This window comes from Corythoichthys intestinalis, chromosome 3 (assembly GCF_030265065.1).
Source record: "Corythoichthys intestinalis isolate RoL2023-P3 chromosome 3, ASM3026506v1, whole genome shotgun sequence".
NCBI classification, from domain to species: domain Eukaryota; kingdom Metazoa; phylum Chordata; class Actinopteri; order Syngnathiformes; family Syngnathidae; genus Corythoichthys; species Corythoichthys intestinalis.
In genome coordinates, this window is record NC_080397.1 from 61355209 (window position 1) to 61369595 (window position 14387).

The 14387-nt window shown below is 40.2% G+C and overlaps 1 protein-coding gene across 1 annotated transcript in view; it reads right to left on the reverse strand.

Moving 5' to 3' along the window:
* The window catches only part of inpp5jb (inositol polyphosphate-5-phosphatase Jb), a 72888-nt gene that overhangs the window by 14687 nt on the left and 43814 nt on the right, over positions 1–14387 (reverse strand). The window contains exons 5-6 of the mRNA XM_057831490.1: positions 5420–5536; positions 155–330 (exon numbers count right to left, since the gene is read on the reverse strand). Of these exons, the coding sequence (XP_057687473.1) occupies positions 155–330; positions 5420–5536 (293 nt within the window). The remainder of the gene's footprint in view (positions 1–154; positions 331–5419; positions 5537–14387) is intronic.

Here is a 14387-nt window from a genome sequence, read left to right on the forward strand (position 1 = left end):
GTTGGATTTTCCTCTTTTTTTCCATTAAGTTCCCATATTATTTGAATTAAAAAAAAAAAAAAAAAATTAAAAGCTAAAAAACACATCTTAACCAGGGGTGCCAATAATTATGGAGGCCACTGAATGTAGGTGTTTCCATGTACTTATGACGTACTCATGGTCAAGGACACCAGAGGCTGCCGGCCCTTCGAACTGCTGTTGTTGGAGGATGCTCTCAAAGTCCTCCATACGCTGATCCGAGTTTTCCATGTGAGCCGGTAGATGGCAGTTAAGGAAGCAGATTGTGTGACCGAACACGGACATGCGGGCACTGACTCCACCTTTGTTTCCCTTAGAGAGGCAGAGGAATGGATTACTAAAGATAAAAACGAACGCATTAAGAGAATGAAAAAGGAACCACTACTCATTATTTCATGTGTCCATGTGTCATTGCTGTTGTGTAAAAGGAAATGTTTCCATTTTGAGTCAACGAACATTTAACTGTACAAGTATGGGTTCAAAAGACAGGATATCTTCCCACTGTTGTCCCAAATTACTTCTGCCTCATTCAATCACAAAAGACACTTGAGTGTGGAAAATGTGTAGAATGTGCTGACGCCTAGCATGCACTCTGCACAACGGCGGGATTTAACTTAGAAGTCAACGTTGCATAACTGCAGGCAGTTGTTTAGTCAAGACCTCTGCAATGAGCACAATGCGGTCAAATTATCTGCATGTGACAGTCGGATTGCGATGTGCTGTGGCAACGTTTTTTCAATAAAATACGACTTTAAAAGGAAACAAAATGGGTACAATTACCCTAATTTTCGGACTATTAGCCGCTACTTTTTTCCCTTATTTTGAATCCTGCGGCTTATAGTCCAGTGCGGCTTATTTGTTGATTTATTTGGGTTAATAGGTAACATTTTATTTGACAGCGGCATCATAAGACTGTCATAAGAACATCATAATTATGACATGACACTATCATGGGCATTACTGAATGCTTATGACAGATGTCAATATGTGTCATATTGTGTCACTAACTCCATTTATGTCCAGCTCAGATCTTTTACAACCATTCAAAAGTGAGATAATTTGCTGGATAACACTAACCGACATCTAATATAAGCATTCATTAATGCTTATGACAGTGTCATGTAATAATTATGATTGTCTTATGACAGTATTATGGCACCACTATCCAAGAAAACGTTACCAAATACCATAACTAGCAATCAATGAAACAACTGGAACAGTAACTGAAGAAATAATTAGCACAGAACATGATTGTTATTTACATCTGTAGCGCCGCAATGCATGCTAAGAGGAATGTTGGATGACAACAGTGTTGACGGCAGGTGGCAGCAGAAGTTGACTGTCTCCCCCAAGAGAGCAGTGATGGCCAAATGAAGCTTTTAGAAACAATAAGGCTTTGCAGCCAATTGGTTCAAAGCTTAATGGTGGTTCATTTGGTCTCATGACAGTCTTATGATACCATTATCAAATGAAATGTTACCAGTTAATATCTTTTGGTGTAAATATCCCATAATACAATGAGGACAACTGCAGCTTATAGTCCAGTGCGGCTTACCTATGAACAAATGCCGTTTTCATGTCAAATTTGGTGGCTGGCGGCTTATAGTCAGGTGCGCCTTATGGTCCAGAAATTACGGTAGTTTGGAATATTGTAAAGCAAGGGCGTACAGGGATATGAAAAAGTATCCGTACCTTTTGGAATTCCTCACATTTCTGCATAAAATCACCATCAAATGTGATCTGATCTTTGTCAAAATCACACAGATGAAAAAAAAGTGTCAGCTTTAATTAAAACCACCCAAACATTTATAGGTTTTCATATTTTAATGAGGATAGTATGCAAACAATGACAGAAGGGGAAAAATAAGTAAGTGAACCATCACATTTAACATTTTGCAGCCCCCCCCTTTGGCACCAATAACTTCAACCAGACGCTTCCCGTAGCTGCAGATCAGTCTGGCACATCGATCAGGACTAATCTTGGCCCATTCTTCTCCATTAAACTGCTGGAGTTCAGTCAGATTCCTAGGATATCTGGCATGACTCACTCTCTTTAGGTCATGCTACAGCATCTCAATGGGGTTCAAGTCTGGGACTTTGACTTGGCCACTCCGGAACGTGTATTTTGTTCTTCTGAAACCATTCTGAAGTTGATTTACTTCTGTGTTTTGGATCACTGTCTCATTGCAGCATCCATCCTCTTTTTAGCTTCAACTGTCTGACAGATGGCTTCAGGTTTGTTGTCCAGGCCCTGAGGCAGCAAACAGCCCCAAATCATGATGCTCCCTCAAACATGCTTCACCGTGGGGATGAAGTGTTGATGTTGGTGAGCTGTTCCATTTTTCCTCCACACATGACATTGTGTGTTACTCCCAAACAATTCAACTTTGGTTTCATCAGTCCACAAAATATTTTGCCAAAACTTCTGTGGAGTGTCCCAGTGCCTTTTTGCGAACATTAAACGAGCAACAATGTTTGTCTAGACAGCAGTCGCTTCCTCTGTGGGGTCCCCCCATGAACACCATTCTTGGCCATAGTTTTACATACTGTATAGTTGATGTGTACAGAGAGATACTGTGCCAGTGATTTCTGTAAGTCTTTGGCAGACACTCTAGGTTTTTTTTTTTTTTTACTTCTCTGAGTATTCTGCGCTGAACCTTTGGCTGGGAGAGAAGCAACAGTGCCAAACTCTCAATTTATAGACTACTTCTCTGATAATGAACATCCACACTTTTACAGATGGTTTTGTATCCTTTCCCAGCTTTAAACAAATCAACAATCCTTGATCGTAGGTCTTCAGACAGCTCTTTTGAGCGATTCATGATGCACATCAGACAAGACAATTCTTACCAGGTGTGTGTTTTATAGTGGGCAGGAAAGCTTTCAACCACTCATCAGTGATTGGGCACACACCTGACTTAAAATGTTTGGTAAGAAATGGTTTCAATTGCTCTTTAAGTCTCCTTAGGCAGAGGGTTCACTATTTTTTTTCACCCTTCTGTCATTGTTTGCACGCTATCCACACTGAAATATGAAAACCTATAATGGCGTACCGCAAGCAATACGTCACTTCCGCTCATTAATATTCATGACATCAGCTACTGTTGCTCAGTAGGGACAAGACACCGTTTGTCCCTAATAGGAAATGAATGGAAATCGTGTACGAAGGAGATGTTTACAGAGCTAAACCTACCAATTCTCTCCGGAAATGATGTGCCTGGTGCCAAATTGACTGGCAAAGATGTGGAAGAACAGAAAAATGTTCAGTTAAAGAGATGGCTTTAGTGTCGAAGGCTGAAAAAGACGAAAAAAACGAGCCGACCTAAGCATAGCTTTAGCTTTTTTATCGACGCGACTGACAATTACATTCTCCTGTTTCAACAAGCTATCCTTTACCATCAGCCCTGTCTTTCTTATATATCCTCTGGTTGTCCTACGTCTCTTACTGTTCTTGGGGGTAATTTCGTTAACTCTGTGTAGCAATCGCAAATGCTACTCAGTGACAGCCAACGAACACTTAATTTTTTCATTGATAACACATCTTAATCCTATAATTTATTTACACTTCCCCCTTACTAAAGTTGTTTTTTTATACATATATAACAGAAACGGTAACAGTGGCAGTCAGATACCATTGTAATTCTTTTCATTGTCAGACAGAAGCAGTATGGCACAACGGTACGCTACAAAAATAAGTTAAAAATATAAAAATGGCTTACCTCTTTGTCCTCTGAAAGACCATGCTAACCCAACATAATGTTTACTACATATGAAATGTGAATGGATTGACCGAGTTGGTGTTAATGTCCGCGCAAGTTGATTCGGTCTTCACATTTTTTCCTCCCGAGTTTTTGGTTTCCGGAAACGTATGAAGAAAAACATCCTTCATGTTTCGTAATGTCTAGATTCGTTTCTACAAGTTCCAAAAAAAGCAATGCGTGATCGGCATGTTCGTTTTTGAAAGAAGAAGAAAAGTAGCACTAATTACGTTGGGTCTATGCGAGGGCGGGTCTATAATGTCCCACTTCGGCTTTACTTCCGCTTTACGATGCGACGTCACGGTCTAAAAATAGCCTGCATGCAGTACGCCATTGTTTGAGTGGTTTTAGTTAAACCAGACACTGTTTTTACATCTGTGTGATTTTGAAAAAGATCAAATCACATTTGATGGTGATTTTATGCAGAAATATGAGAAATTCTAAAAGGTTCAGATACTTTTTCACACCACTGTAGGTTTGGTCTCAACATTGGCAGGGACGATATAACAGCATAACCTGCGTGTACACTTTTTGCTGAGGACGGGACAAACAGAGTGGGTGAGCTGGGGTCAGGGCTACATTTCTCACGAATATGAACCTAATTAATCAATAGGCTATAGCAGGGGTGCTCATTACGTCTATCGCACGCTAGTGTGGGTAGCTCGCGGCATTAAAAAACATACAGTGAGAAGCAGAAGTATTTGCACTCCTTGTAATTTTGCAAGTTAACCCTCTTAGAAAATAGGTAGAGGTCTGAAATTTCAATCATAGATGCATTTCCACTCATCGAGACATAATAATAATAAAAAATAATCCGGAACTCACATTGTATGAATGTTCAATAATTTATTTGTAATTTACTGGGGGTCATAGGTATCTATACCCCTGAGAATCAGCAATATTTACAATACTACTACTCCTACTAATAATAATACAATAATAAGACTACAGTGCAATGGTTTAAAATCATGCATTGCTCAGAAGGTTCCTCCGTTCAAGCCAGTACATGTGAAGGCCTGTCAGAAGTTTGCCAGGGACCATCTGAATGATGCAGAGGGGTCATGGGAGAAAGTCATGTGGTCAGATATGAGCAAAGTAGATCTTTTTGGTGCAAAAAAGAAGAAAAAGAAGGATGAGTACAATCCCAAGAACACCATCCCCACTGTGAAGTGTACGGGGGTAGAAACCTCATGCTTTGGGGCTGCTGTTTGGCAAAGGGGACAGGACGACTGTACTGTATAAAGCAGAGGATGAATGGGGAGATTTATTGTCAGATTTTGAGCCACAACTTCCTTTCCTTAATCAGAGACTTGAAGATGAGTCATGGCTGGATCTTCCCACATGACAATGATCCGAAGCACACAGCCAAGCTGACCATGGAGTGGCTGCGTAAAAAGCATATCACGGTTCTGGAGTGGCCTAGCCAGTCTCCAATATTTTGTGTATTTTTTTTTTTTTGTGTTATAGGTACAGTATCAGCCAAAACCGCACAGCCGGGTAGCAAAATGACTATCAGGAGCTAAAAAATGTTATCGCTGCAACAGATTAGCTCTCTTTAAGCACCATGGATGTCTGTCTCTTTTACAGTGTGATGGTTTCATATCAGAGTGCGGAAGAAATAATTGTGTCAGTGGTTGTCTCACCCAGTAACCCCCAAGGCCAGTGCGGGTGGTCTCCGTCTGGACTCCCCGCAGGAAGGGCAGATGGTAGTACTTGGCAAAAACCAGCAGCAACACACCCTGCATCCTCTGGGAGGTCACCTAAGGACATCATGGCATAAGATAATTATGATAAACAAGCATTATTCTAAAAAGGGATAAGTTACAGTAGAATTTTCCAAATGATAGTAGGGCTGCAACTATCGATTATTTTAGTAGTCGATTAATCTATCAAAGAGAATAATTAGGAACATTGACTGCATTGCAGAATAGGTTTTAGAAGACGTAAAACAAAGGGTTGCAAAGAAATGCGAATACAATATAAAATTTGTGTTTCTTTAAACTATGCAGAATTGCACTTTCATTTAAAGATAAATAGCTGAGCTTAACTTTAAACTAACCCTTTGCTGTTTTTGTCTTACTGTTTGATTCCCATCAACTTGGAATAAATTCTCAACTTTCTCAAATTTTGAAGCCTTCTTCCAGCTTCTAAAATGAGGTCAGTACAAGGGGTTAAAACAAAGCTGAACAAACGGAGTTTGGCCTTTTGGCCAGGTTGTTGGAGTTGCGCCGCGGCCCAGGTCGTTGGAATTGCGGTAGCGCGGTTCGGCTGGCGTCATTCCGGCTAGGCGTAAAGCAATCGAATATTTTAGTAGTCGATTAATCAATGGACTAGTTAGTTCGAATAATCGAGTAATCGAATAAGGAACATGAAAAATGAAAATACCTCAGCTGAGCCTCAAACGGTATATATATATATATATATATATATATATATATATATTTTTTTTTTTTTTTTCTTTTTAAATGAGGATCTATGTACAACAAAATAACAATTGGCTAACTTACATAAAAAAAGTCCGCTAGCTTAAATGCTATAAAATGCTAAAGTTTTTTCACAATGCTCTTAACAAATGCTTCAGACACATATTCCCACAAAAACGGCTAAATATGCCAATAAACTAAATTATGAATGCATTAAAAAACAATAGCTCTTTTAAAAGCTTAGCTGGCATTGGTCTTAACAGGGAGCAGTTGGATTCAGCCATGTGAAAAGAGGCAGACCAGAGGGCAGTGTATCCACCCCAAATCAATTATACGAAATGCAAAGACTTTAACAATAAACCATTACAACACCACTTTAATTAAACGACTACTCGAAGCAACAAAATTTAATTCAAGTATTTTTTTTCTAATCGAATACTCGAGTTATTCGATTAATCGTTGGAGCACTAATTCCGGCAATCTGGCTAAATGGTGAAATTCCAACACGACAATAAACAGCTAAATATACCTATAAACTAAATTACAAATGCAAAAACAAAAAAAACCAAAAACATTAGCTTATATTGGTCTTCAGCTGGATTCAGCCATGCTAAATGATATATATATTATTCACTGTTCCCTCTAGAGGGTAGTGTATCCACGCAAACCAATAAAACTAAATGCAAACACTTTCAAAACAAACCATGACAACACCACGATAATGAAACGAATACTCGCAGCAAAATTTGATTCAAAGTAGGGCTGTCAAACGATAACATTTTTTAATCGAGTTAATTACAGCTTAAAAATTAATTAATCGTAATTAATCGCAATTCAAACCATCTATACAATATGCCATATTTTTCTGTAAATTATTGTTGGAATGGACAGATAAGACACAAGACAGATATATACAGTGCCTTGCAAAAGTATTCGGCCCCCTTGAACCTTGCAACCTTTCGCCACATTTCAGGCTTCAAACATAAAGATATAAAATTTTAATTTTTTGTCAAGAATCAACAACAAGTGGGACACAATCGTGAAGTGGAACAAAATTTATTCGATAATTTAAACTTTTTTAACAAATAAGAAACTGAAAAGTGGGGCGTGCAATATTATTTGGCCCCCTTGCGTTAATACTTTGTAGCGCCCCCTTTTGCTCCAATTACAGCTGCAAGTCGCTTGGGGTATGTTTCTATCAGTTTTGCACATCGAGAGACTGACATTCTTGCCCATTCTTCCTTGCAAAACAGCTCGAGCTCAGTGAGGTTGGATGGAGAGTGTTTGTGAACAGCAGTCTTCAGCTCTTTCCACAGATTCTCCATTGGATTCAGGTCTGGACTTTGACTTGGCCATTCTAACACCTGGATACGTTTATTTTTTAACCATTCCATTGTAGATTTGGCTTTATGTTTTGGATCATTGTCCTGTTGGAAGATAAATCTCTGTCCCAGGCTCAGGTCTTGTGCAGATACCAACAGGTTTTCTTCCAGAATGTTCCTGTATTTGGCTGCATCCATCTTCCCGTCAATTTTAACCATCTTCCCTGTCCCTGCTGAAGAAAAGCAGGCCCAAACCATGATGCTGCCACCACCATGTTTGACAGTGGGGATGGTGTGTTCAGGGTGATGAGCTGTGTTGCTTTTACGCCAAACATATCGTTTTGCATTGTGGCCAAATAGTTCCATTTTGGTTTCATCTGACCAGAGCACCTTCTTCCACATGTTTGTTGTGTCTCCCAGGTGGCTTGTGGCAAACTTTAAACGAGACTTTTTATGGATATCTTTGAGAAATGGCTTTCTTCTTGCCACTCTTCCATAAAGGCCAGATTTGTGCAGTGTACGACTGATTGTTGTCCTATGGACAGACTCTCCCACCTCAGCTGTAGATCTCTGCAGTTCATCCAGAGTGATCATAGGCCTCTTGGCTGCATCTCTGATCAGTTTTCTCCTTGTTTGAGAAGAAAGTTTGGAAGGACGGCCGGGTCTTGGTAGATTTGCAGTGGTCTGATGCTCCTCCCATTTCAATATGATGGCTTGCACAGTGCTCCTTGAGATGTTTAAAGCTTGGGAAATCTTTTCGTATCCAAATCCGGCTTTAAACTTCTCCACAACAGTATCTCGGACCTGCCTGGTGTGTTCCTTGGTTTTCATAATGCTCTCTGCACTTTAAACAGAACCCTGAGACTATCACAGAGCAGGTGCATTTATACGGAGACTTGATTACACACAGGTGGATTCTATTTATCATCATCGGTCATTTAGGACAACATTGGATCATTCAGAGATCCTCACTGAACTTCTGGAGTGAGTTTGCTCCACTGAAAGTAAAGGGGCCGAATAATATTGCACGCCCCACTTTTCAGTTTTTATTTGTTAAAAAAGTTGAAATTATCCAATAAATGTTGTTCCACTTCACGATTGTATCCCACTTGTTGTTGATTCTTGACAAAAAAAATTAAATTTCATATCTTTATGTTTGAAGCCTGAAATGTGGCGAAAGGTTGCAAGATTCAAGGGGGCCGAATACTTTTGCAAGGCACTGTACATTCAATATATAGTACATAAGTACTGTATTTGTTTATTATAACAATAAATCAACAAGATGGCATTAACATTATTAACATTCTCTTAAAGCGATCCATGGATAGAAAGACATGTAGCTCTTAAAAGATAAATGTTAGTACAAGTTATAGAAACTTTATATTAAAACCCCTCTTAATGTTTTGTTTTATTAAAATTTGTAAAATTTTCAATCAAAAAATAAACTAGTAGCTCGCCATTGTTGATGTCAATAATTACACAATGCTCCCTCATGGTACTAATCCATAAAATCAGTTGGACCCAAGCGCCAGCAGAGGGCGCCAAACACCAAAAAACAAGTAACAAGCAGACATTATACTGTACTGTCATTTTAATCTGTTTGAGCGGGGCACGTGCGTTAATTGCGTCAAATATTTTAACGGGATTAATTAAAAAAATTAATTACCGCCCGTTAACGTGATATTTTTGAAAGCCCTAAAATTTCAAAGCTTTTTTCCTAATCGAATTACACGAGTTATTAATCGTTGCAGCCCTAAATGATAGCAATCAATTTCACTTTACTGGAAAAATTGTGTGAGCTCAGTGCAGACATTCTGATAGTCCTGAACCTTTTAAGCCCACAGAATGGCGTGGCTGAGCTCAACCACTACTTTACAAGAAACGTTGTACATTAATGAGGCTGTTTTCCAGTAAATGTCACTTGTTTTCTTTCTCTCTAATGTGTCTCTACACCACATTATGCATATTTTGACATTTGGATTTGGACGATTCACGAAGTAGCTGCGTGAATAAAACACGTGCAATGGCTAATGTAGAATAATGCATGCGGTGCTACTGCTAAGCTCCCCAATGAATATCTGCTGCGATTCTGCCCGCTCCTATTCTCCTCCACTAGTCCACTCATCCCAACTGCAGGCCAACGAAGCATAATCACACTGAGCCAGAGATGCCCCGTGGCCGGTAATGGATGCGCGCATCTCCACGTGACTGAAGATCCTCTTGCTTGTGTTATTGCTAGCTAGCTGTACACTTTTGTTGCATAATGATTTCTACTGAACTGCGAAGTGAACCAACTTTCAAATGGTGCTTGTTTGGAGTCCAACATTAACAGTTCTATTTGAATAAATGGCCCAGCTACGCTTCAGTGTTTAAAATATCTTTATTTTCGTGCAAGTGGAGTGTTTGTTTGGGAATTTGGTATAATGCTCGGCACAAAGCTCGGATATACTCTACAGTCAGCTGAGTAACAACAACAGAGGGGATAGATTCATTAGATCCACGGTAGAACCGGGCGGTTTATCGAAAATTTACACTTACCGAGATGCTTCATGATGACCAATAAATATTTACCGTGTCGGTAAATTCGTCTTTTCAGCCCACTTTGACTATGTGTTGTTCAGCTATGCTCATTCCCCTTTAAGAAAGTACAGCCAGTGTGCTTACAGTGGGGCAAATAAGTGTTTAGTCAACCACTAATTGGGCAGGTTCTCCCACTTGAAAATATTATGAGAGGCCTGTAATTGTGAACGTGGGTAAACCTCAACCATGAGAGGCAGAATGTGACAAAAACAAAAACAAAAAAACCCAGAAAATCACATTGTTTGATTTTTAAATAATTTTTGTTTTGAAAATCATTGTGGAGAATAAGTATTTGGTCAATACCAAAAGTTCATCTCAATACTTGGTTATCTACCCTTTGTTGGCTATAACGGAGGCCCAACGTTTTCTGTAACTCTTCACAAGCTTTTCGCACACTGTTGCTGGTATTTTGGCCCATTCCTCCATGCAGATCTCCTCTAGAGCAGTGATGTTTTGGGGCTGTCATTAGGCAACACAGACTTTCAACTCCCTCCACAGATTTTCTATGAGGTTGAGATCTGGAGACTGGCTAGGCCACTCCAGGACCTTGAAATGCTGTGTGTTTCAGATCATTGTCCTGCTGAAAGACCCAGCCGCGTCTCATCTTCAATGCCCTTGCTGACAGGAGGAAATTTTCAATCAAAATCTCTCGATACATGGCCCCGTTCATTCTTTCCTTTACACAGATGAGTCGTCCTGGTCCCTTTGCAGAAAAACAGCCCCAAAGCATGATGTTTCTACCCCCATGCTTCACAGTGGGTATGGTGTTCTTCGGATGCAATTCAGTATTCTTTCTCCTCTAAACACGAGAACCTTCTACCAAAAAGTTCTATTTTGGTTTCATCTGACCATAACACATTCTCCCAGTCCTCTTCTGGATCATCCAAATGCTCTCTAGCGAACCGCAAATGGGCCCGGATGTGTAATATTCTGGCAGTGCTGGATTTGAGTCCCTGGCGGCGCATTGTGTTACTGATAGTAGCCTTTGTTACTGTTGTCCCAGCTCTCTGTAGGTCATTCACTGGGTCCCCCCGTGTGGTTCTGGGATGTTTGCTAACCGTTCTTGTTATCATTTTTGACGCCACAGGGTGAGATCTTGCATGGCGCCCCAGATCGAGGGAGATTATCAGTGGTCTTGTATGTCTTCAATTTTCTAATAATTGCTCCTACAGTTGATTTCTTTACACCAAGCGTTTTACCTATTGCAGATTCAGTCTTCTCAGCCTGGTGCAGGTCTACAATTTTGTCTCTGGTGTCCTTCGACAGCTCTTTGGTCTTGGCCATAGTGAAGTTTGGAGTGTGACTGACTGAGGTTGTGGACATGTGTCTTTTACACTGATAATGAGTTAAAGGAGGGTGCCATTAATACAGGTAACGAGTGGAGCCTCGTTAGACCTCGTTATAAGAAGTTAGACCTCTTTGACAGCCAGAAATCTTGCTTGTTTGTAGGTGACTAAATACTTATTTTCCACTCTAATTTGGAAATAAATTCTTTAAAAATCAAATAATGTGATTTTCTGTTTTTCCCCCACATTCTCTCTCTAATGGTTGAGGTTTACCCATGTTGACAATTACAGGCCTCTCTAATCTTTTCAAGTAGGAGAACTTGCACAATTGGTGGTTGACTAAATACGTATTTGCCCCACTGTATGTATGAAGTCACATGGTTATCAGAAAATCAAACAGAAGCATGTTGCTGTCAACTGGTTCACTAACGCTACAAGTTAATGTGATGGAGTCAGAGAATAGTGGAACAGCTACCGGTACCCAAGCTACAGGCATTTCGAGTATAGTATTTTAATATACGCTCATAGTATGGTGTTATCAAATGTATCAACTCAAGGCGGTCCCTGTATGACCTCCCGACAACGCCTCCTAATGAGACGACGGAGGGCGTCCTAAGAAAATCTCCTCCCAGATCTGGACCAGGGCATCACTGAGCTCCTGGACAATCTGAGCCGCAATCAAGCTCTGCCAGATGGACCTAAACATATAGTCCCAGAGGTGCTCTATTGGGTTTAGGTGAGGCGAACGTGGGTGCCAGTCAATGTTATCAATTCATTCTTCCTTCAGGAGCTGCTCTCAAACTCCAGGCAGATGAGGTTGGGCATTGTTGTGGACTGGGAGGAACCCAGGCCCCACTGCACAAGCGTAGTTTATGACAATGGGTCCAAGGATTTCCTCCTGATATCTAATAGCAGTCAGGGTGCAATTATCTAACCTGTAGAGATCTGTATGTCCTTCCGGGGATATACCTTGACGGACCATCAGTGACCCACCACCACACCGGTCATGCTGAAAGATGTTGCAGGCAGCATAACGTTCTCCACGGCATCTCCGGACACTTTCACGGCTGTCGCATGTGCTCAGGTTGAACCTGCTTTTATCGGTGAAGATTATAGAGCCAATGGCGTAGTAGCAAATTCTGGTGGTCTATGGCAAATGCTAATCGAGCTTTACGGTGCTCACTACAGGACATCGGACCCTCAGGCCATCTTCATGGAGCCCGTTTCGATTGTTTGGTCAGAAATATTCACACTAGTGGCCTGCTGGAGGTCTTTTTGTTGGGCTATGGCAGTGCTCATCCGGTTCATCCTTGAACAAAGGAGCGGATACAGATCCTGCTGATGGTTTAAGGAACTTCTATGGCCCTGTCCAGCTCTCCTGGAGTAACTATGTGTCTCCTGGAATCTCCTACAGGCTGCAAGGTTGCTCCTTAGACTGCCTAGGAGCTCAGTGATGCCCTGGTCCAGATCTGGGAGAAGATCCCTCAGGAGAAAATCTGCAGTCTCATCAAGAGCATGCCCAGAGTATAACTCCAAATCCAGACCTCCATGGGTTGATACTAGGGCTGCAGCTATCGAATATTTTAGTAATCGAGTAATCGACTGAAAATTCTATCGATTAATCGAGTAATCGGATAAAACATTTTTTTAGGTAAAGAGCAATTATACATATACATGAGATAAAAAGACATTTAATCCAATATTGAACCATTTTCAGTCATTCAATGTCTTTATTTTCGATGTACATTGTTAACAACAGCCAATTGCATCTTAGATGTGACTAGAAAAAAAATTCACTTCTTTCACTCAAAAAACTTCTGGATCTTATAAAAAAAAACAAAAAAAAACATATTTCTTACCTAAAAATGTAATTACGCTTGCTAACACACATCACTTGAAAGCTACGTGTCTTTCCCACGGGTTTCAATTGAATTTCCATTTGTGTCAAGCTATTTTTAAGTTCTAGTTAAGTTTTAAGTTCGTCTAAACTGTAAGTACTGATAGGATTTTGAGTTTTTGCAGTGTTCAAAATAAATGTATGATACCTGCTGTATTGGAGCACATTAGGGACCAGTGCTACTTGGTGTTTTATTTAGCAATGACTACTGAGCTAAAACTGACAGTTAGCTTTATTATGTTTTAATTTTACACCCTCATCACTCTATAGCGCTGTGTTTTTACAGATTAAATAAAAACTGTATGTAAGACACGTTAGCCACGCATCGACAGTGGTCATAATCAATAGAAACCTAGCCCTACGAAGGGCTAACGTTACGTGAGCGAGTGACAGTAACGTTATATTTATTAGCGCTGAGAAGTCTACTGCTTAAAGATGGCGGCTGTTTACTAACGCTGCCCAGACGCGGCTGAGTCTGTCATTTCGCATCCAGTCCTAAATGCATGCGATATCTATGAGACGCATCGGACACTACCTGCTAACACAATAGCATGATGCGGGCGTAGTTTTTAGCAACGTCGGCGTAGTTTTTAGCGGCTGTCGGCTGCAGTAATTTTTTTTTTTTTTTTTTTGCTTTTTCCTCTACACACGTGACGTCAGCGCGTTGTCCCGCATTAAAAGTAGTCCGGGCAAAACGTGATGCTTAGAGCTGTCAAAAAGAAACGATTCCTCGAGGTGAATAAAATTACTGGGATCAGTTTTTAAACTCGAGTTACTCGAGTTGCTCGAGTATTCGTTTCAGCTCTAGTTGATACATTTGAATTTCATAGCTAATTTTTGTGACTTTGTTGACATCACATTCAACTATGGAAAGAACAAAGTACCGTAATTTTCAGACTATAAGCCGCTATTTTTTTCCTTCATTTTGATACCTGTGGCTTATAGTCCAGTGCGGCTTATTTGTTGATTTTTTTTTTTTTTTTAGGTAACACCTTATTTGACAGCGGTGTCATAAGACTGTCATAAGATCATCAAAATTATGACATGACACTATCATGGACATTACTGAATGCTTATATCATTAAGTGCCATTTGGCAAATTA